Source organism: Manihot esculenta, chromosome 5 (assembly GCF_001659605.2).
Source record: "Manihot esculenta cultivar AM560-2 chromosome 5, M.esculenta_v8, whole genome shotgun sequence".
NCBI classification, from domain to species: Eukaryota; Viridiplantae; Streptophyta; class Magnoliopsida; order Malpighiales; family Euphorbiaceae; genus Manihot; species Manihot esculenta.
In genome coordinates this window covers 12,808,762-12,831,810 of record NC_035165.2, presented here as the reverse complement: position 1 = coordinate 12,831,810, position 23,049 = coordinate 12,808,762, and the positions used below count along the sequence as shown (strand labels likewise).

Genomic DNA, 23,049 nt, shown 5'->3' with positions numbered 1-23,049 from the left:
ATGACCTTTTTTATTATAATTATAGCATGTTAAATCTTTAAACGACTTTTTGTTCTGAGTTTTATTTACTGGTGCTTTTCTTCTATATTTTTTATAGGATTTTTCTTTTTATAATATTCTTCTTTATTAGGCCTTGCTATATATCTCTTCTTATAATACTGATCCTTCTTATAATATTTTCTAGGTTTAGATTTAGAACACTGACCATTACAAATTTTATCCTGACTTATCCCATAATCAAACTGTTTACAAAAATATCCTAACTCCTTCCTAGTTTTATGCATCTCATATTTTAAAGTTCTTTGCAATTTTAAATCATGACATATCTGCATGGGTATTTAATATGGCCAAGAATAGTGCTAAAAGTGAGCCCGATCTCCAATGTGACATACATCATGGAAACGTTACCATGTGTAGAGATAAACATCTGGATCATATAGGATTAAAATAGCGCATCTACTAACAGCTTAATTCATAAAATATAATATTAAAATCAAATCGAAATAAAAAAACACAAAACCGTAGCAAAACTGTACTGAAATTTAATTCTAATTTTACCTCCAAAAAATTCAACGAACGACTTTCAATTCCTTAAAAAACCATCCAAAACCGCACACCCCTATTAAATAATAAAAGGTAATAATAATTTTCAATAATCAGCAGAACTAAGTCACTTTCGAATCGGAGTCATTAATCCATTTTTTTTCAAACTGAGTTGATCACATAATATAAAAATAAAAATTAAAACAAACCAAATTTTCCAATTAACTAACTAAAGCCTCACCCGCTCAACCAATTTCTTAATTAATTTTTTCAATTCAAATCGAATATTACTTACCCAATTCAATAGACTCATTGCACAGACTCATTACCCAGACTCATTACCCAGACCCCACCTTGGCGGTAGTAATCAAAGAACAGTCCTACACCCTCCTCTAGTCTGTTGCCATGGACCAATTATGATCCGGTTTCTAGTCCCAGAACTAAAAACCCTAAACCAGACACTAGAATTCAACTGATTCTAATTAGTCAAGGGTGTTTTAAAGAAAATGTTAATTCCAACTGGATCAAACCGAAATTGTCCAGTTCAATTCCAGTCCAAGAAACAGTTTCAATTTTGATTCAATCCATGAAACTCTGGCTCGGATCAACCAGGCCAGCTCCCAGGCCAAAATCAGACCATGGCTGCGCTTGCCCCTTGCATCACCAACACACCTAACCCTTGTTCTGCAAATAAAGAACATGAGGGCAACAAATACAAAGACAAAACCAAGATACAGATTCAGATGAATTCATGCCTTTCCAGGAGATGGAAACCAAGCAATACCCACCAAGAGAGAGAGAAAGGAGAATCTTCATTGGATACCGAGTTAAACTAATGTATAGTTGCACCCACCATAAGGAAGAAGCTCTGAAATTATGCACTTCAGAAGTCATTTCTATACAGTCAGTATATACAGCTCTTATCTTTCTAGTGGATCTCTGCAGAATAACAACAATTTAGGACCAGAACAATACACCAATCAAACTCAGAACTATTTACAATTTCTTTCTCGAACATAAAAAGAGGTGATGATACATAAGAACAATAGCTTCCTCTGTATATCCTGATGCTTTGTCGTGTTAATTTGAGCAAACAAACATTGTCGTAGAAGTTCTGGCGAACCATGAAAAAGAGAACTTCCCAGTTAAAAACCATTTGCCTTCCCTATGCATGGCTGGACAAGTTAGAGCCTAAACATCATACACAGGCAACCGCTCCTCGACGGAGATGCGACAAATTGGACACTTTTTACACTTATCACAGCAGACACTGCAACATGTTTAGTAAGATAATAAACATGAAAGAAGAATTAGGCCTTTGAGAGGGGCAAAAAAAAAAAAGAGCATGACAGAAGAAAGTGGGAGGAAAATGATAAGCCACATGTCTAAGTAAAAGGAAAAATTACTACTTAGTCCCTATAATATGAGGAGTCTCGATTTTGAAAAATGCATTAAAACGTAGGAACATTTTAAAAAGTCTACTGATTAGTCCCTCCGTTAATTTTTTTATCAAGTATTTTACTATTTAATACCTATAATTTTGAAAAACTTATTAATTAGTCTATTAGACTTTTAAAAAATTTACTAATTAATTCCTCCATATTAAGGTATTTTAAACTTTTTATAATACTTAACGGCTAAAACTAACGGAATGACTAACTAATAAACTTTTTAAAAAAGCATCAAGGACATTTTAATACATTTTTTCAAAACTGATAGCCAACTAGTGAGTTTCTCTATACCATAGGGACTAAACAATAATTCTCCCTTAAGTAAAACAACCAAGTTTATGCCTGTACCTGCAAAGGATACGATGTCTACAGGGAAGTAGAACCACGCTGATATCTCTCTCAAAGCAAACCCTACATAATACCTTTTCCTAAACAGTATATTGAAACAATATTTAGAATTAGATATCAATATGGTTGACCATTTTAGAGGAAAAAACAGAATATCTGAAGCAAATTGCAATAGGCCATATCTTAAAGTTTTAAGACACTATTATCCTCATTCACAGATCCAATCATGATTTTAAATACCAAAAGAAGGGGGAGAGAGAGAGAGAGCATAGCATGAAAGTTCATCACAACTTATTCTAATAGATCACTAACACCGTCCTAAACACAAATACATGTAAAACCTGGCCAAAACTTAATTAATGCTCAATAAAGATGGAGATCTTGGTTGAAATATAAATAATTGATTTTCTGGCAGTAAAGGGACTCTTCAGGAAGAAATTAAAAAACTGATAGATTATATCACACTTAAAAAATGAAATTACATAAAAATTCAGAATTGAATTGGAATGACTGTTCAGAAAATTAATAAACTTATAGATTAACCATTAATCTAGATGCAAATAGTTAGCAATTTAAACTTATACCCTTAAAAAAAAAAAGGAAGAAGTTTGAGGTCAATCACAGAAAAAGCAACACAACAACTTGGAAACATTAAAAACACAGATAACAGAAAAGTTACTGATTCGGACCACATGTCCCCTTAATATGAATGAAACCAATAACCATTTACTGGAAGGAGGAAATGAAACTACTAGTCATAGAGAGAAATATTACATTTTGAAGTCTTTCAAACTCCTGCTGGCTATATTTGGTAATTTCTGTCTGTTCACCAAGCGCAGCTTGAAGCCTCCAGACCTGATAAGAAACAAGATAGAAAAAAAAAAAAGTAAAAATAAAAATACAACTTAAAAGCATTATGTACAACTTTGCAACTGGCCAACAAGCAGCTCTTTACTGGAATTAAAGAATTAATGCCTCTAATAATGGGAGAAAAAGAGATACAGAATAATATAATAAAATATAGTACATGCCACAAGAAAATGAAAAACATTATAAAAACAAGTCACTAGTCACCTCCTCAGCGAGATCCTTTTTAGGCATTTTCTTCACTATCTCAGGAGGATAACCACAGAAAGTGTTGTAGCTGCATGTCAGAGAATGAAATGAAATGTCAAAAATATCAGCAAATACTGCTGATCTAATTTCATGAAATTTTCAGATACTCCAAGCAGACCACAAATTGCTGCTTCAGCAGCAGGTAGAGAGAGCTTAATATTTCTTTTAGAAAATTATAAATATAAAATTGCAAATATTTTATAAAATGTTCGAATGTCAACAAACCACTGAGACTTTTTTAAGTGAATTCCATTTGCAAGGTCTTGCTTCTATTCATCTATTGTTATATCCTCACTTCTACCATCACTTGGGGATATTTCGTTATAAATGACATGCATATACAAAGTGAAACAAGTATACATGTGATTATTGCAGTTGTCAAATCTACTACGCACTCACCCAGAAGCGCCCTCGTGGTAAAGTCGGGCTTGTTCCTCTCTACTTCCCTCGTCAATTGACCACCAGCCAAGTAGCCTGTTTTAACATATTGAAAAATAGGACTAAATTAGATAGAGCTTACCCTATAACAAATACTCACACAGACTCAGTAGGAATGTAATGTTGCCCATAAGCATTGGCTTCTGGTGAAAGCAAAATTCAGTACCTAGAACCATGGTGCAAGAACCCCAAGCAGTCATGAGCCCTTGAAGAAAATCTAAAATATACTCCTGTGCCAGCTTCGTTTCTAAGTAAAAGAACCAACTTCTCCACCAACTTGGAAGCAGCAAATAGCATACCAGCACCTTGAATAAGGAAAAGAGGAGAGAAAAGAACTGGAAGAGGGATATTTCTAGCAGCAGTAGGTGTTCCCTGATTTTCAGAAGTCACTATATATCAATTAATAAGGTAATACTGGACAATATCCATGAAGACCAATCAATCATACGCATACCTCTAAATGCATACAGAGTAGCACTTGAAAACCAATTAATGGAATTTTCAGGATGTGGCCACCAATGTCTTGCAGGCCACACATTCTATCCTGAATTTGGTTCTCCTCGGTAGAAACCACTATGCCACTGTTCCAGTCAAGATACCGAACAGTCGCAGATGATGAACTAACTTCTGTTGTCTGGGAATTTCGATGAATCGCTGGATTTGACCATTTTGTACAAACAAGAAATGCAAAGCATTCTGCAATACTGCAGAATGAATGTCACATTTATAAAAAATTTGATGCATAATAACCTTGAACAAAACTTCCAGACAGCTCTATTCTATTACATGCTCCACTAAAATAGAGAGAAAATGCAACTCAATGGGAGGATAAGTGAAACTATACCCAAAATTTATGAACAAGTCCCACCAGCCTAAAGCACCTACATCACCTGTAATATATTCAGAATCAGAAAAAAGATAATTATTTGATAGGAATTATCATGATTAAAGTTTAGCAATAAGTCTTTCATACACAATTACATTACAGGAGTGGCCATTACATCATGGTGCTGAGAAAAGATTAGGACAGAAACCAATTACCATGACTGAAAGGCATTTACCATTTATATACATTAATGAATTTCTACTGGATAAGGAAAGATATCAAATAACCATCCTAAATAATAATATCTGGACGAAAATCAAACCATCCTAAATAGAAAAAATTTATTCTTTTTTCGAGAGGGAACAGAATAAGGAACATCAGAGGAAGAAGCATCTTATGAAAGACTCCTAAGTCTTGTGCACATCTGTACATGATGCACTCAAGAGTTCTGCAAAAAGTTTGATTTCTTAATCAAATTTTCAAAGATTCACAATACTTCTTGAAAATACATCTAGTATTCACTTTTTCAAAAATAGACCTAAGGTAACTAAGAATATGTATCACTGAACTGAACCACAAAATTTGTCTCACTGCTTAATTTGGGATTATAATCAAGAAAGAATCCAACAGGCATTATCCCAAGACAGATAATCTTTTCCTGATAAAATATCTGCACTCCAATCGAATTTAGATATTACTTGCATGTATGTAGAGGAGGTTCCAAGCTAGAAGGTAAACATATCCGAAGAACTAATGCTCACATTTTGAGAAAATCAATTATGCTGTGTTTGGCACGCAAAGAGGAAAGGAGGAGAGAAAATGGGTTGTGGAGCTCACAAATTTATTTCTTAAGATGTGGGCCCTCCAGCTCCAGCCCCATTCTCTCCCCCTCCCTTTTCCCACCTCCCCCAAACACAGCATTAGCAAACTAAAAATCTCTCTCCAGGTTGCAATGAAGCTAAAGTTTCTAAAATTTTCAAGTGGCACACAACTCCAGGATTATAAAAAAAAAAAAGAGCACAAAAATGGGCAGGACACACGTAATTTTTCCAAACTGGATATGGAAAACAACATGGAACGAAGTAACCCTTCACCAACTTACAAAACCATTAACAAATGGAGAAGCCATTGCAATTTGCAAAAATCATTATTCCAACAATTAATCCCAGAAACACTACCCAAATTCAGTCAAATACTGACACCAAAAGATTGACTAAGTGAAAGGACTCCATGAAGAATGAAGTAATCGTGAAATAGAAGTACACATGGAATTGCACATTTTTAGCCAGCTCAAAGTTCAGTAGCAAATGGGAAGTATCATGGAAAAACATCATATATTTTCAATCACTGAAACATATAGATAATAGAAATTTATATTGCACCTACATAAACCTTATAGGCAAAAAGGTAGGATAAATTAAAAATCGAGTAATAAAAATCTTGTAGGGGCTATAACTAAAATTAAAAATAGTAAATATAAAAATGTGACTGTATGGAAGCCAATACATTGTGATTGCATTAAATCCCAAAATAATGTGTAATGCTCGTTGCAGTAACAGTAGCTCTTATTTTGTCTCATAAGGCATCAATGGTTGAAAAGAGAGTTGAATTTCTTGAGATAAAAATCCATATAAAAGCAGAGGCCAAAGGTTACAACTTACAATTCTATTGCAAGAAAATTTTTGCCTTTGTAGCTTTGGTTTACCAAGCAAAGGAAACTAACTAGTTTAAGAAAAGTTCACCCCATTTCATCTATGAGGATTTACAGCCTGCTTATTCATTAGATGCTTTTCCTTTCTTTGCCAAATGCAAGATCTGCCATTTCCCTAGGGGAATGCAAAAACTCTAATCACAATTCACAAGCAATCAGGGTGAAGATGCAATTGAACACTTTGTCACACACATTTTAATTCTTTTTTTAATAAGAAAAAGTCATACTTAACTCCAATTCACGAAGAACACTTTGTCACATATTTCTTTTTCTAATAAGAAAAAGCCACACTTAACTCCAATTCATGAATTTGTCTTTATCTAATCAGTCTTACAAGTTTTTCTTCACCACAAACTTCTTAACTGATATATCATAGAACCAAGTTGAGGCAATCTGATTTTCAATTACTTTATTTTCCATTTGGTAGAATAAAAATGCTCCTAATAGAAATATTTGACATAAGCAAAAAGATGAAATAGAGTAAGGGAAAGTTCGAGAAATTACCACAAAGCTTCAAAAGGGTGAAAACTGTAGCAGCTACAAAAAAGACCATAGATATTGCAACCCAGAAGTGCTGCAAAAAGTAGATGCAGATATCACTATCATTCAAAATTCAATGATTTTTTACATGTTTGCATCCTAACTAGCCTTTTCAAATTGAAAACCTACATATTTCAGTATGCCAAATTTCCCACATAATACCTTCATAATACGTTTGCACTAATTTTTGAAGCATTGCATCAGTTAGATGGGATCTCACATGAAATAGCACTTCCAGAATTATCCCACACCAAAAACAGAGACATTTTTTCCGCATTAAGAAGATAGAACAAAAATTGCATTAACACAACAAACGCCATAACTCCATTAATAAAGAAGAGCAAATCACTAGTGCCCCAATCCTAGATGGCACAAGAATTTTCCATAAAGTACTTGTCTTGATTGTTCACCTCAGAGGAAAAAAGGGAGGCTTTAATTAACAAACAATAATAAAACACTTATATACACCTGACTCTTGTGTATAAACTATCATATTCAAAATGACACGAAAGTTCAAGTTTTACAAAAATTTAAGTCAGAATTAAAAAATAGGGGGCCCATTTGCATTCCAAATCACCAACCCCTCCCACTTCCTCACTTTATTATTATTATTATTATTATTCTCTACCCGTCTTTATTTTCTTTTTTGTTGAGTTATGCTGTGACAATACCCTCTTGAGAACAGCCAATTTTGGCCCGTTACAAAGTGATTCAACATCATTTGTGATAAGGAAAATTCATCCTATTACATACCAGGTTATTTTTAAACATTGCTCCCCCATTAGGCCCCAGCCTTCTCATATGGGGATGCAGAAAATAAATATTTCAGCCTGTTGAAAGACCAGGATAAGCAATCACACGTGGTAGTGGCCTAGTGAGCTTTAATGCCATTAGAACATTCAACAAAAAAATGCTAGCTGGGGTTATTTTAAGGTCATTGCACCTAACAAATATACTTTGGATCTCCCAACAAGACTATTTATGGAATGTGGGGCAACAATGGACAATACAAGATTATTGAAAAACAAAAAACAGACACACACATGGGCATGCATAGATTAAATAATGATCACAGAAAGAGAAAACAACACAGGCAAGGTTTCAAATAATGGCAGTTACATTACTGTTTACAGGTTTTTAAAGCCTATTACACATGACCCATAATTTATAGGCGTTCCATGTGTTGTATAGGCACTGGTCATTACCAGAGACAGAGAGAGGGGTTTAGGGGTGGCCTGCCAGCACCCACCCCCCCCCCCCCAAAAAAAAAAAAATACCAATCAAAAAAGCTACCTGTATCAATTAATTAGTAATGCTTAACTATTGTTTTATTATCCCTCCAAAATTAGTGAATAATATTTAAAAATATAGTGAATTATTATACTATAAGTGTTAGTCTCCTAACCATTTCTAAAACATTTTTTAATAGATATAATAAATTGTAGTTTTTGTTAATCTCTCAAAATTTCCATAGTCACTAAATATTTATTAAAAAATCTTAAATAGGAATAGTAAATTTTTATTTTTTGTCCATTAGCCCCTCAAATTTTCTATTGGACTCTAATAATTTATAATTGATATATTATGATTAAATTGAGGCATTAAAATTGTTTGATAGTCATAGAAAAAATAATAAAACTTTAGTTAAAAATTAATTATTCAAACTTTTATATTTGCAAATTAACTGGCAGTTCTTAATTAAAAATCAAATACAAGTTAGTCTATTAATCTTATCATGCAATCTAAATTCAGATGAAAGTTTCCTATTTTTATTTCTTCTATCACTCTCATTCTCATTCTATAGGTAACTATATTTTTTATTTCTTTATTTTCTCTCTCATTTAGTTTTCTCTCCTTTATTTCATTAAATATATATTTTATGAGACTTTAATTTTTCATGCCAATTTGATTTTAATAGTTATTATTTTTTCAATCTACGCTATTATTTCATATAATCTCATTGCTTTGGAGTTTATATTTATTAATTCTTTGAATTTCATAAAAGAATTAATATAATACTTTGATACCTAAACTTTTAAATAATATAATTTATGTTATGATTACAAAATTATCAAAACTATAATTTCATAGTTTGATATTTTGTATTGTTTTTATTTAATATATATATATATATACTTATTATACGTAAATATACGTGTGCACATGTGGCCCCTCCAAAGAAAAATCCCAATCTCCACCCTCGACTGTTACCACAGTTGCATAATGGCCATTATTGAACTTTTAAGATAATGAACGTTACTCCTAATAATGCATTTGCTAAAGGCACATGCATATACTGTTTCCTTCCTTTTTTTTCAATTTCTGCATATTCCAGCCATCCAAAGCAGTTGTTTCAATCACATTCTCTCAGAAATACTCCTTTTTTCTGCAAATCTCTCCTTTAAACTAAGAATCATTATAAATATGTCTATTGCATAGCTGGTTCTATAAAAAGTGAGCTTTTTCTGAATTTTGCTATTTCTTTTCATTATTTGCTGTTTTTTTCCTTTTTTGGCATATTTGTCAGAACAAAATTGTTATTGATGTTAGATTTATGTTAAAAGTTATACTTCAACCATTAGTTTTCCCAATCTATATAATTTTTGTTTTTCCAATTTTGAACTATTTGTCATAACTAATTTTATTAAACCACATTATTAATGATAAAATAACATCAAATAAAAACTTAATATCTTCGTTTTACTTGTATCTACCAATATCTACACATTTCATGAACTATGCAAATTTATCGAAAAAAAAAATCTACATGGCACCTGGCCTTCCATTATGTTAGGCCCTTACAGACCTAAAATCTTGTTCCCATTATACCATGGACACAGCAGAAGGAATTTTACACTGTTCAATGAGTGCCTACATCCATGGAAAGCTACTTCATGATTTTCTGATATAACAAAGAAGATTTTAAGTGCCTATTTATAGATTTGATAAGCTTCCCTTCCTACTCTCTCGAGAAAAGTATCACAATTTTTTTTTCTTTTGGATTTTTTCTAAGAGGGAGAGGAAGAGAAGAAATCATCCCAAAAACAATTGTTAACGGACTTCAACAGCTCTTCAAGTTAATAAAACTTACAGGTAACGTCTCCCATATTGATTCATCACTCATACCTTCTGCTTCCCCAGGCATTAGAGCTCTACACATTCTGGTGTAAATGAAAATCAGTTATAACAGAAAGTAATAAATTTTCATTCTAGAAAAAGGCACAGGTAGAATGGATAGAATAAAAGTACAGAATAAGGTCAATTGAAATTCTCTAGAGTCTAGAGCTAAATGGCTAAGCAAAGCCATGAAAAATATTAGCATTGGCATTCCATGTATTATATATGGACACTCAGACGTAGTGCAAAATGGATGCACGATTCCTATCCTAAAGACTAGAATTTTGTTATTAAGAGGCTGTTTGGTTTCACCACTTGTAACTTAAAATTATTTTTTAAAATAGTTAATTGTTTAGTAAAATTACTTAAAAATTATTTTTAAATAGTTCAAGTGTTTGGTTGAAAGGCATTTAGAAGTATCTTGATTTGTTAAAATGGCCAAAAAGGATATGTAATTAAGTGCTGTGGTTGACTGGTTGTCCTTATTAGGACAACATTTATATTTTTTTAAAATTATTAGGATAACATAGTCATTTACTTAGTCAAAAAGTAGTTTTAAAATAAGTAGATAAGTCATAAGTAAGGGTATCTTATGATTTTTTTTTACTTATTTTAAGTAGTTTTTAACTTAGAAGCCAAACCAAACATTAATCTACTCATAGATTTCTTTTTATAAGTAGGTTTGACCAATTAATAAGCCAACTAAACATCCTCTAAATCAAGTGCAAATTTTGAGTCACTGAATTTTGGCTTCAATAAGTGGTCATAGTTTGATGAAGAAAGAAAACATGGGCTGAATATTGCCAAATATGAACTATGCAATCTTTCATACACCAAGTGATAAAAATCCGTAGATGGTCTAAAAGTTTGAATCACAAGGGGAAAGAAGATGGAAGTATAAAGTACAAAACCATTGTGTAAACGTATCAGGCAAAATTAGATACACGTTATGAATAACGGATAGACCAAATCCATAACATACATGTATCTAACTGTGCCCAATATGCTCACACACTGCCTTTGTACTTTATATTTAAATCTTCTTTCCCCTAATGATTCAAACTTTTAGACCATCTACAAATTAATATCACTTGGTGCATGAAAGATTGCACAGCTCATGCCCGGCAATATTCAGCCCATGTTTGGCAATATTCAAATGTATCAATAAAGTTCTTTGTAATGGATTCAAGAAAAATCAGAGGAAAATACTAAGGTTGATATTAAAGAACAGTATCTTTCTTAACTTTGTTTATGACTCAAAGATAATATGTTAAGCAAGAAAGTATGACACCTGTAACCTGTTGATAAAAAATATAATAAGCACTAGAAAGCAACATGAAGCAGTATATAATGTTCAAAAGAACAAATTATTATGATGAATTGACGAATGCTAAATGAAATACCTGACATTGTCAATTAGAATAATTATTTCAAATGCCAACAATGGAATGAAGACAATCTTCAAGTTTACAGCTGCAACACCATGAACTGCAGATGAAGACAAGGATTAATTGAGATTGAAGAGCCACACACTTGAACAAATTAACTGGGAGAATTTAAATAAACATCAGTGACTGATCCTTAACAACATGGAAGTAATAATGGGATGTTTGCCATATACCATAAACACTCTCAAGATAAATACAAAGCAGCAGTTCAAATGCAATGAGCAATGGCGTCGCTACAACTGCATGACAAGGTGCCCACTGTCCGAGAAAGAAAATCTCAATCGTAAATATTCAGAAAATGGTATAAAAAGATAATCTAACAGGGATAATTATTGTACCAAAAGAGTAAGGGGGAAAGGTTACAAAAATATACAAATTATTCAGAAGTCTATTCACATACATGACGATTATATGGAACTGATGGAGCAGGTAGTGAAAATCTTCCTCGAGCAACAACTCCATGGAACAACCAGAGCGGAAAGAAAATCAACCTGCAAACATAAACTAGTTTAGCACATGACTGCATGACTCGAAATAACAAGATATTATAATCAAAACCTCATAAATTTCAAACATAGGAAGGAATCTCCATCCAACTTATATCTTCCAAATACTCAAAAATGGAAAGACAAAGAAGAAAATAAATGATAGCAAAATGAAATGTTTTAGCAATTGAGGGGAAAAAATCACTTTTCATTACCTATCAAAATTCACCTAATTCCATTTCAACATTTTGGCTTATTTCATCTCTGGCTAAACTATCCACCATTTGTGCAAAAAATTAGATGTAGTTCCCAAGCTATCTTGACTAAAACCTTAAAGGATAAATAGTCCAACCATCCATGTTTGCCTTTGCCTCCATTTCAGTGTAAATGAAATTTGCCTTTGCCTCCATTTCAGTGTAAATGAAATTACTAGCTTCAACTTATGCATAATTCCCAACTTAACTAAGCAATGCCCCACCAGAACAGATAAACTTTTTCAAAATAACAGACGAAGCTGTCTCATTTTAAGAAAAGAGAATAAAGGACCAGGGCCCCAGATAACAATCTGGAGTAATGAGTAATGACATAAAGAAATGCTGCAAGAAACAATTCTGCATTACTCTCATAAACACTCACTTCTGCACTATTATGAAGAACCCTATCAAACATGCAACTTTATTTTCTTTTTTATTTAATCTATAGTTGGAGAATCATGGGAGCATAACCAATCTAGTGCATGAGGTAGCCCACAGCTAGATACAGCAATTCTAGTCTGCTCGGCTCATACCTTTTCAGTCCCACTACTTGGAATACATCCACAACCACAACATCTCCATGTCACAATAAGAAACTCTATGCACCACAGTTATGAATGATATGATTGCACAAAATTTAGCTTTTAAAAACAGAATACAATCATTGCAGGCCACAGGCCACTAAAAAGGTACTATATTTCCTCATTATAATCATGAATTCATGTATTATACATAGGAAATTTGAAGGGCAAAACAATGCAAGTTGATAAATAAAGCTATACCATATCACAAATTCAAGCATACATGCTGTCGTAATACCAACAGAAGCAGTTGTTAAAGCACTTCAGCTTATAAAATCCTATTGACCCAATGTGGTCAGCAAAAAAAAGCATCAACTCTTTTTACGGTGATAAGCGAATATCTCAAGTCAGTCTTTTTTTCAACAAATAGATATTTTAGGCAGAGTGCTAAAAATCATTGTTAAAGCTACGAATTCATTTTCCTCCTTTTACAGAGAAAAACTGAAGGAGCAATAGAAGTTACTATTATGTTCTGTCCATGTAACCCTAATACCACGACATTACAGTGGCAATTTAAACATTGATCATACCCCCAAAGGAAGAGTAACCCATGACATGCCTCCTGATGTAATATAGGAAGATGAAAATTCTAACACAGTTGAGCAATTATTTTATTTTTAAAAACTAAGAAGTTTAGAGTAGTATTTCAATTACTAATATTATTATTTAGGAAATAGAATTTTACTTATTTGGGAAGTGTACTGTAACTTAGTATTCCTAATTCGAGTTGGATTTGGAATACTAAATTAAATAATTAGAAATCCTCATTCAACTCTATTTAGGAATACTAAATCAAAGTAAAATTCTAAAATTGTTAAACTGCTACTCCCTAGGGGATTTTTTTCTGGTTACTTTGTTAAAAGCAAAGTACATCTTACTTTGTCAATCATTACCTCTAGATGATAGAAGCATCTTGTGGATAAAAAAACAAAGTGGGAACAGAGTATTAGATCAGCATAACTATTGAATATACCTAATAATTGTAATCAAAATAGTACTCTAAATTTCTTACTTTACAATAAAAATAACTCCTAAATTGTTTAGGATTTCCGTATTTCTCTCCTCTTAATGCAAACTACTTGGTTGTGGCTGAAGGCTGTGGAAGTGGGTCGAAGGTGGCGCCATGGAAGTTTGATTGCATAGAGAAATTCAACAGCTTCATGCTGTTCAATAATTGGACACTGAAAGACACGCTAAGGTTAACCATGTCAATCTCTAGACATCAGGTAGTGAGTTTCTAACACCTCCTATAGACTCCATTATATGATCTATTATGAAGTTAATAATTTAATCCTTTACCATATCTTCTTCCAAGAAAATATATTTGCCAAACTTCCCTACCTCAAATTTAAAATTACATTTTGCTCAAAGGAAAAAAAGAAGATCTCATTGTCTGTCCAAAAGGCACCAATAAAAATGAGGTGTACTCATCAGCTCTTCCACCTTGACGTTATCTTCCTCCCAATAACACTATAAGCAAAGGCTTAATGTTTCACTCAATAAATCCATCAGCCATAAAATTCATTCACTATAGCTTACACCTTAGAGGAGTAGAATAAGAACAGCATTTGCTGGAAGCAGGAGCTTATCAACAACAACATACTGTATGTTGTAAGTATGGCATCATAAAAGAAACCCAGTTCAGACAAATACTGACCTGAAGGGTTCCTCTCAAACAAGAAAATATACCAAAATTTACCTACGATACACCTTGCTAACTTCTCCACATAGAACAGTGACAACAACATTCAGATGACTTCCTACTGCCAAAGGAACCAACTACCTGCCAACAATTCCATCCATCTAACTCACAAATTCTAAAGTGTGGTCGTTGTACCATCTACCAAAACAGGTTTTTCTGTATACATTTAGCAAAAATAGAGCTGTAAGTTCATTTAAACAGGGATTTCATCATACTTATAGTAATGGACAAAACCCTTCCATTGTAAGCAATTGATTCTGTAAATCAAGTAAAGAGTTGTTCTTCTCTCTCTATACCTGCCCCCACAATATTTGCAATATATGGCCTCGTATTCTACTAAAGGTAATTCTTGCTTCCCTCCTTTTCTGCAAAATAATTATTGAGCTTGAGGAGTCCTATTCCATTTTTTTGCCCTCATCCTCATTTACAATTTACAGAAACTTTACTGGTCCACAAGAATTTTCTGCCTTGGGTATTTAAAAAAAGGGACCCTGATCAAGCCAGTGAACAATTTAATATTTACATTACATATTAGTACAATAAACATTCTTCTGCACCTATCCGCCATCTTTGTTTAAATTGAGAAAAGAAAGCTTTTGCTTAGCCCTTACTATAACGCTAGCTTAACAATGAGGTGACCCAATTCATTTATGACTTCCAAATCTAGTTATTTTAACCTGATTTGCATAAAAATAATAAATAAAAGAAAATTATAAAAAAAATCAATGGAAGCGATATATAAAACGATATATTTTCGAAGAGAAACAACTCAAGCCCGTTCCTTGCCTGCAAAACCCAACAGTTCCAAACAACAAAACATACCACCACTTACACAAATCCAATACCCGTAAAAATCCTTCAATCCAGAGCCAACCTCATTTAATTATTATTCAATACAAAATCCCACAATTACACATGCATAAATGGGAAAAAAAATAAGAAATTAAATTTTACTGACCACCAAGAGTAGGAGACAACGTGGTCAAGCTTGAAGACGAGCAAGAGTGTGAAAAAGAAGAGAAGACTATGAGCAGCCAGGGCTTGCACGGACTTAAAAACCCTTCTCCAGCTCATCATCCTCTTGTCCTGCCGTTTCACTGTTAAATTAAGAGCCAAAAAAGAAAAAAAGAAATTCAATACAGAAGAAGAAATTGAGCAACGGAATCGCCAATCAAATCGGATATGAAGAAGAAAAACCAGTAAATAAAGCCCTAGCTCGCAAGCTGGAAGACGATGAAGCTGCCTCTGACTGAACAAAAAATTTAAAAAATAAGGGAAATGAGGAGGTTAAGTCTCAGCTACAGTTGCGCCATTGGAGAAGCCTCCCTCTCTCTCTCTCTCTCTCTCTCTCTCTCTCCTCTCTCTTTAATGAATAAAAAACAAGGCGCATTTACTCGGTTTTCCTCCAAGACCTTCCTTTCACGCCAAAGTAACGCTGATTAAAAGTAAATTAAATTAAAGATTCTCAAAAATATTATTATTAAAAGAAAAGCTGAATTCTCGTTGGTTTTTCCTTTCGATATTTCTTTTATTTGACCATCCAATAAGTTGTTGTAGAAAAGCCCGGTGGACAAGAGAGTATGTTACATTAATTAATCTTTTATTTGGAATTATGTATTTTAGGTAATTGAAAATTTTTTAAGGTCTAAAAACGATGTTGTTTTTGGTAGATGGTATACATGTTTAAGTTGGTTGATAAAGTTTTTATTTTTAAAATTTTTAAATACTTTAAAAAAACTTTACTTTTTCTTAAATAATATAAAATTAATAAATTTTAAAAACTATAAAACTATATTTTATAAAATCATACTTTAAAAAATCTTAATTTATTTTATTTTCTCTCAAACAAAATAAAAAATAATAATTTTAAATTGTTTTCATTACGTTCTTTTGTCATAAAATCATGTTCTTCGAAATAAATAACTTTTCTATAAACAAATGATATTTATAATATTTATAATAATTAAAATTAAACAGTTGTTTAAAATATTTATTTATAACTATAATATAAATAACTTTTCTATCACAAAATGATATTTATAATATTTTTCATAAATAAAATTAAAAAGTATTTATAATGTTTTTTCATAATTAAAATTAAAAAGTAATTTAAAATATTTATTATAATTATATTATTATTAAATAAATTAATAACGCATACTAAAAAATTTGTTTTTAAAAAATTAATTTTCATGTTTTTTCATATTTTCATAAAAAAAATAAAGCTAAAATTTCCTTGAAAAGGTAGAACATTAAAAAAAAACTGTTTCTCATGTATAAACATAATTATTATTTTCTTGTTTTAATCTCGATTTATCTTGGTATAATTTTAAAAATATACAATTAATAAAACATAATTTAAAATTTTTATATATACTTTATATTACAAAATTTGAAATAGATAAATTATTATAATATTTTTAATTTAAAATTAAATTTTTAAAAGATTACAATTTTTAAAGAAGACTTATGAATAACGCAAGTTTCTCTCTATGATCTCTCTGTGACTCGATACTCTTACTTTTTTCTTTTCCTTAAACCTAATTCCTATTTTTTCTTTTCCTATTGAAGATGATCTGCGTCAATTGACTATCGATGAAAAATAAAATATTATTGTCCCTATTAAGAGCTCCAGAGATATTATGATCATCACTTATTATTTCCGTATGGTGGAGATGTTTCTCACATACAATCTAATCAATTTTTAGAATATGCAGATCTTTTTGGCATATTTATGGTATCCTTTAGAGGGGTAACAGTGAAGCGGCTCATCCCGTCCAAGGTCAGGATAGCCGAAAGCAATGGTCGTCCTGTGTTGGAACCGCCTCGGACAGTTAATGCATTGAAGGATTTGGTTACTAGTTACAAGCCTGACATTTTATTTTTTATGGAAACAAAAGTTTTAGCTCTCCATCACTGTTTGCTTTTTGCGACGAAATTTTTGCTTTTTAATGGCTGCATTCTTATGGATTGTTTGCAAGTAGTTCAATCTCTTCATTCTCCATATTTAGATATTTCTAAACTGAGTTTGATTTTGAATGATTGTAAATCTTTGTTATTTATGTTATATGAGTTCGTCGTTATGCCACTCCAGAGAAACTATTAGGTATGATCGTCTCTATGATATTTCTCTTTGTTTGATGAAATTTTATTAATACAATCGGTAGTTTTACTTAAAAAAAAAAAAAGACTTATGAATAGTTTGGTACCTCATAATTTTTTGTGTTATTATAAGTTGATTTATACATGAATAAGTTTTGTTAAGTTAAATATTTATGCAATTATTTGTATATAATTTTGACATAAATGTTTAAATTGGTTTTAATTAGAATTCAAATAGAGCACTCACAGGTTTAACCTGATGATAAGTGCATCTGAGTAAATCTGAGAGGTCTGAGTTCTACCCCTCAATCCCCAATCCCCATCTCAACAAAAAAATTAGAATTTAAATCCAAATATTTAAACTCTAAAGATGAGTCCACTAGTTTATCCGAACGAGAAAGTTGGCTATAAATTGAAAGAATTAAAAAAAGGAAAGATTAGTGTTTCATACGTATCATACTCATTTTTATTATAAGTTGATTTATACATGAATAAGTTTTGTTAAGTTAAATATTTATGCAATTATTTGTACATAATTTTGACATAAATGTTTAAATTGGTTTTAATTTAATCCTAACCTTTGATTTAACATGTTCATCATAGTTATTTCTCCCTACACAACTAATAATTTGACATTTTGTAGCTTTCCATTTGTATAGTATTATGGTTTCCTAAATTTACTACTCTGTGACACAAATCTCATTTAATATGTCAATTTAAATAATATATTGGCTAAACATGTTTGCTTTGAGACAATTTCAAATATATTAGCATTGGCTTTATGCTGGATCATAAAATTAGATAATGACTAGAAAAATTAACAATCTTACTCCTTTAAATACTGAGTTAATGGATTTCATAAATTTACCTTCTTTTGCACCACATCACCATTCATTCCTTTTTAAAGCATTTGTGGTTATACACAAAATAAAAGTTCAGTTGTAAAAAATATGGTATTTAGCACTTTGAAAATTCATTGCCCATATCCACTTATTTTCTTTGGTTCCTCTCCTTCTTGCCAAAGCTTCTAGCTTCTCTCTTTTCTCTTTTTTTTTTCTCTTTCTTTTTTTTTTTTAAATAAATTGTATGGACAAAACAAAGGCATGTGGCTTGAACAGAAGGAGCTGCTATCCTTTTAAGGAAATTTACATTTTAATCCCAACATTTTAAATAAAAATCATTTTAGTTATTCAACTTTTAAAACTTTTATTTCATACACTACAAAAAATAGATGCTTTTCCCGTACTTTTTTTTAATTTTAAACTACCCCTATACTTTGTTATGGCGAGTCAACGAACCGCCACATGAGTGTCGCTGTAGACGCTAGCTCTACAACATTGTAACGCCTTTGTCAACCACTAGAATACATATTTTTGCTAGGGGCCATTGTTAGAGGCAGACTTGACCGTTGTACATAAGATTTTAGAGGTGTTTAAAAATGGCTCTAAACGTGTTTTATTTATAGAATAATTGACAAATCAATCAATTGTAAAGATAGTTTAAATTGTCATATATAAATTTTTACCATAATTTGCGACATCTTTAACTGCCTCTAACACATTGAAATTATTTATTTATTGTTAGTTTTAATTAATGATTGAAGCGGTTAGAATAGTTTGTATATACTTTAGCGCCACAATAATAATCACCCCAGATATTTATATTTAGTAATTTCAGGGACGGTTTAAACCGTCCTTGTGCAGATTCCTATTGTTATTTATGGCAATTCAAACCGCCTCTAGTATATTGAATTATCATTTTTATTATTCATTTGGATTTAGTTGAGGCGGTTAAAATCACCCATAACTATTTTTGGTGCCAAAATAACTGTAATTTATTTAAAGCAATATATACATTTCAAACCACCTTACTACTATTATCCGATACAAAACAACATCCAGATCAAATCTCCATACATCATACTATTTAAATATGTAAATTAAAAGAGAGTTCTAAAATAAAACACTAACAAATACCAAATTGAAACTGATCAACATCAAATCCTAAGTTTTTCCATTGCTATTCTCTCTTAGCTTATGAGTTGAGTGAGATGAATTATTATTAAGAGAAAAGTTGGATCCCCCACTTTTGCCATTATTTACTTGTTAATAACACAAAAGCAAAAGGTCAAGAATTTTTAAAATATTTAAAATATGATAACTTCATTTTTAATATATATTATACATAATATCAATAAACAATATTTAACAAAAAAATTAATTAACATATAACTTTACAAGGCAAAATAGACTAGTATCTCTATTTTCAAAGTGTATGAAAAGAGAGAAAAAAAAATATAATGAAGGTCACGCATTGATATTTTCTATATAAAGCTGCAAGAATTAAATAATTGAAACACTCATTAATTGTTAATTTTCTATATACTTTTTCGCTTAGATAGTATAAATTTTAATGTATTTTATTAGAATCTATTTCAATACAAGTGAATTAACATTCAATATATTAATTTATATATCAACTTTAATTCTAACATAATTATTTAAATTAATTGGAAATATAACACAAAACTCAACTACTTAAATACAAAAAGCATATACTTAAAACTTACAGTTTTTCCAGGATACATTTGAGACAAAAATCCATGTAAGATATGGATAATTTCATCTAATGATAATTTCATCTAATGATTCACATTTATTTTTCACGTACTGCAACTTTTCTTTAAGCATTGCTATCTCCTGATTGACTTGAGTTAGGGGAAACCTCCCATCTAGATCCTACATTATAAGAGGTCATACCAAAATAGCTTCTAGGTGTTAGTACTAAACGTAAAGTTCGCACACGACCATTATGCTCTGGACCCATTAATTCTTAAAAAGTTCTCTCATTTAATTCATTTGAGTTAATGATAGAATTCTCGCTTTGTTCAGCTATAAGTGCATGTGCCTTCTCCTATAAGGTTAAACATATAATGATTAAAAAGGAGAAAATGTCATTTAAAAAAAAAAAGAGAAGTAGTTAAGTAGATAAACTGAACAATACCATCAACTGCCTTATATTCTCATCCACATATGTACCATTTTTTTTCTTATGAATTGCCTAAAAAAATGTAAGTCTATCTGGAACTTTCCCAAGTTCTTTTTCTTATAAGTAAAAGTTGTTTCCATTTATAAAATATGAAAAATAAACCATGTTAATAAGCATGATATTGATAGTTAATAAGCATGATATCGATAACTATATACCATTTCCTTTCTCTTTCTTGTAAAACTTTTCCTTATGTGTGAGCATTCTTTTATTTCTGTGCATTAACAGTGTTCCTAAGACTCAATTGCTATATATATATAATTATAATTTATATCATGCAATACTAAAGCGTTAAAAGTATTATTATAAAAGATATTTACATGAATAAGTTACCTGACTCTCTGTAGTGAACCATCTATTAACAAAAGTAGGCCATTGTTCTTCCACAATATCTTTGGGTACATTTTCTATTATATGTTCTTTAGGTTTACATGAATCATAATATTATGCCTTCAAGTTTTATTTAAAATCTCTCCATTTCTTATTCAAAGATTTTTAAAACCCAACTCTTAGTTTCAGGTGGATATAAAAATCTTATCTATGCAATCAAAATTTAATAAACGCAAATTAGTAATAAACGCAAAATTATCAAGAAAAATCCTTCATAAAATGAAAAGAATCAAAATTCAAAAAAAATGAAAAATCAAGGAGATTAAAAGAGTCAAAACTCAATCAACTTCATATAATAATAATAATGATAACAACAACAATAATAATAATAATTGATGTTAGATGTCTCCTCGGGAAATAAGTTTTGAAATGGCATTTACTTATGGTATTGTTGGTATTGCACATCTGATTAGTGAATTGCCATAAAGGGTATATGAGTCTTTAGGGATTGGATCAAAGCCAATGATGTGTGCTGGATTGGATTGTATTTGTTGTTTTGAAGTGAAATTTACTCATGGTACTACTGATGTTGTATAATATGCTTCTTTTAGTAATAAAAATGATTTATTGATAAAATAACAATAATAATATCTTAATTGTAAAAATAGACTACCAATCATTTCTGTACACTCATTATTATCAAGTTGTTGGGTTGCTTGTGGAGATTCTGAAAATGACTCTATTTCGCGATCTTGACTTAATGTTCTCTGATTGACTTGTTATTGAAGTTGATTATCATCTGTGGTGATCCTTAAAATTATATAAATGCCAATAGAATTATCATCAATAACCATATAATTTAAGAAAAAAAATTAACTTAGAATAAATGCTCATCAACAAACTATAATTCAACACATGAATTAAAATAATAACATATATGAAAATCAAGAAAATTAAAGTAATTATAAATAATAAATTACATAATAGCATAAGATTTATGAACTAAATATAAATAATGTCATCTCCACCCACCAGTTCAACAAAAAAAAATAATGTCATCTTTTTCAACATAAACTCGCATCCAATTAGAATTCTCATCATTAGCTTGAATATATGTAGCTATTGTTAAGCATTACATCAAAAGTATCCTCTAATACCTTTTCATTGCCTATATCAAATAAATCTCTAGATTTAACCTATAAAACTACATGCCAATTAATATTTTTTAGGTCTTGCACATAATACACTGATTCAACTTTAAAGGAGAATACGTAAGGGTCATCATCAAGTTTCTCACCAGTATAGATTAAGCGAGAAAAATTTATCAAGGTAAACCTAAATTCATATTGTTTAATGCCTACACTATAATAAATATTAAACCAATCACATCTAAATAGTATGACCTTAAAACTATCATAATAATTTAATTCTAGCACATCTGTAAGCTTGCCATAGTAGTTCGTCCCTTTAATTTCTAAAGAGTTAACTATGCCACTATTTTGTGTCAATCTTTGCTCCTCCCTGTCTACTGTATGATATCTGACTCTATTGATAATGAATCCAGAAAATCTTTTCACAATCTTATTGGGCCCTCTATCAAGGCTCACAATAGCTTTTGAAATATTTGGGCCACTAATTGTCAATACCTATTAATAATTAATTAAAGTAATTATATAAAAAAATTAAAAGAAATAAAATGATCGTTAGTGTTCCTTAACATGTAAACTTACCCTATTTTGGAACCAATGATGAAACTTTTCATTGAGTAACTTATTTATTTCATTGTTATCAAGACGAGCACGGCGACAATATTTTCTCCTCTCAATTTCAATAAACTCATTAGAATTTGTAAACTTAAAAAATTAGAAACATCATTAATAAAATATTAATATATTATCCTAAATTTAAAATCAATACTCACTTTCAAAATGGCTCAATCACATCAGAATTTCGTAGCATATAACGATGAACTTGCATTAAAGATTTATCATCTAAGACAACTTCTTTGG

The 23,049-nt window shown here is 30.9% G+C and overlaps 1 protein-coding gene across 1 annotated transcript; it reads right to left on the bottom strand.

Annotated features, from left to right (window-relative positions):
• Nucleotides 1-1,338: 1,338 nt before the first annotated feature.
• On the bottom strand, nt 1,339-15,954 carry LOC110615771. The gene is made up of 15 exons (XM_021757864.2): nt 15,758-15,954; nt 15,519-15,657; nt 11,939-12,029; nt 11,712-11,796; nt 11,494-11,578; nt 10,065-10,134; nt 6,938-7,007; nt 4,741-4,786; nt 4,351-4,600; nt 4,063-4,268; nt 3,858-3,932; nt 3,417-3,486; nt 3,117-3,197; nt 2,343-2,422; nt 1,339-1,813 (listed from the first exon to the last, which is right to left on the bottom strand). Exons 2-15 carry the CDS (start codon nt 15,635-15,637, stop codon nt 1,735-1,737), a joined length of 1,407 nt encoding a protein of 468 aa, XP_021613556.1. The 5' UTR covers nt 15,638-15,657; nt 15,758-15,954; the 3' UTR covers nt 1,339-1,734.
• Nucleotides 15,955-23,049: the final 7,095 nt, after the last annotated feature.

Bases quoted from the DNA above. Each gene is read 5' to 3' on its own strand.
- LOC110615771 (XM_021757864.2), bottom strand. From the start codon at position 15,637: ATGATGAGCTGGAGAAGGGTTTTTAAGTCCGTGCAAGCCCTGGCTGCT. The intron at 12,030-15,518 runs GTCAGTAAAATT...TTATGTTTGCAG, and splicing joins GTTGTCTCCTACTCTTGGTG to GTTGATTTTCTTTCCGCTCT. The intron at 4,269-4,350 runs GTATGCGTATGA...TCTGAAAATCAG, and splicing joins TACTCTGTATGCATTTAGAG to GGAACACCTACTGCTGCTAG.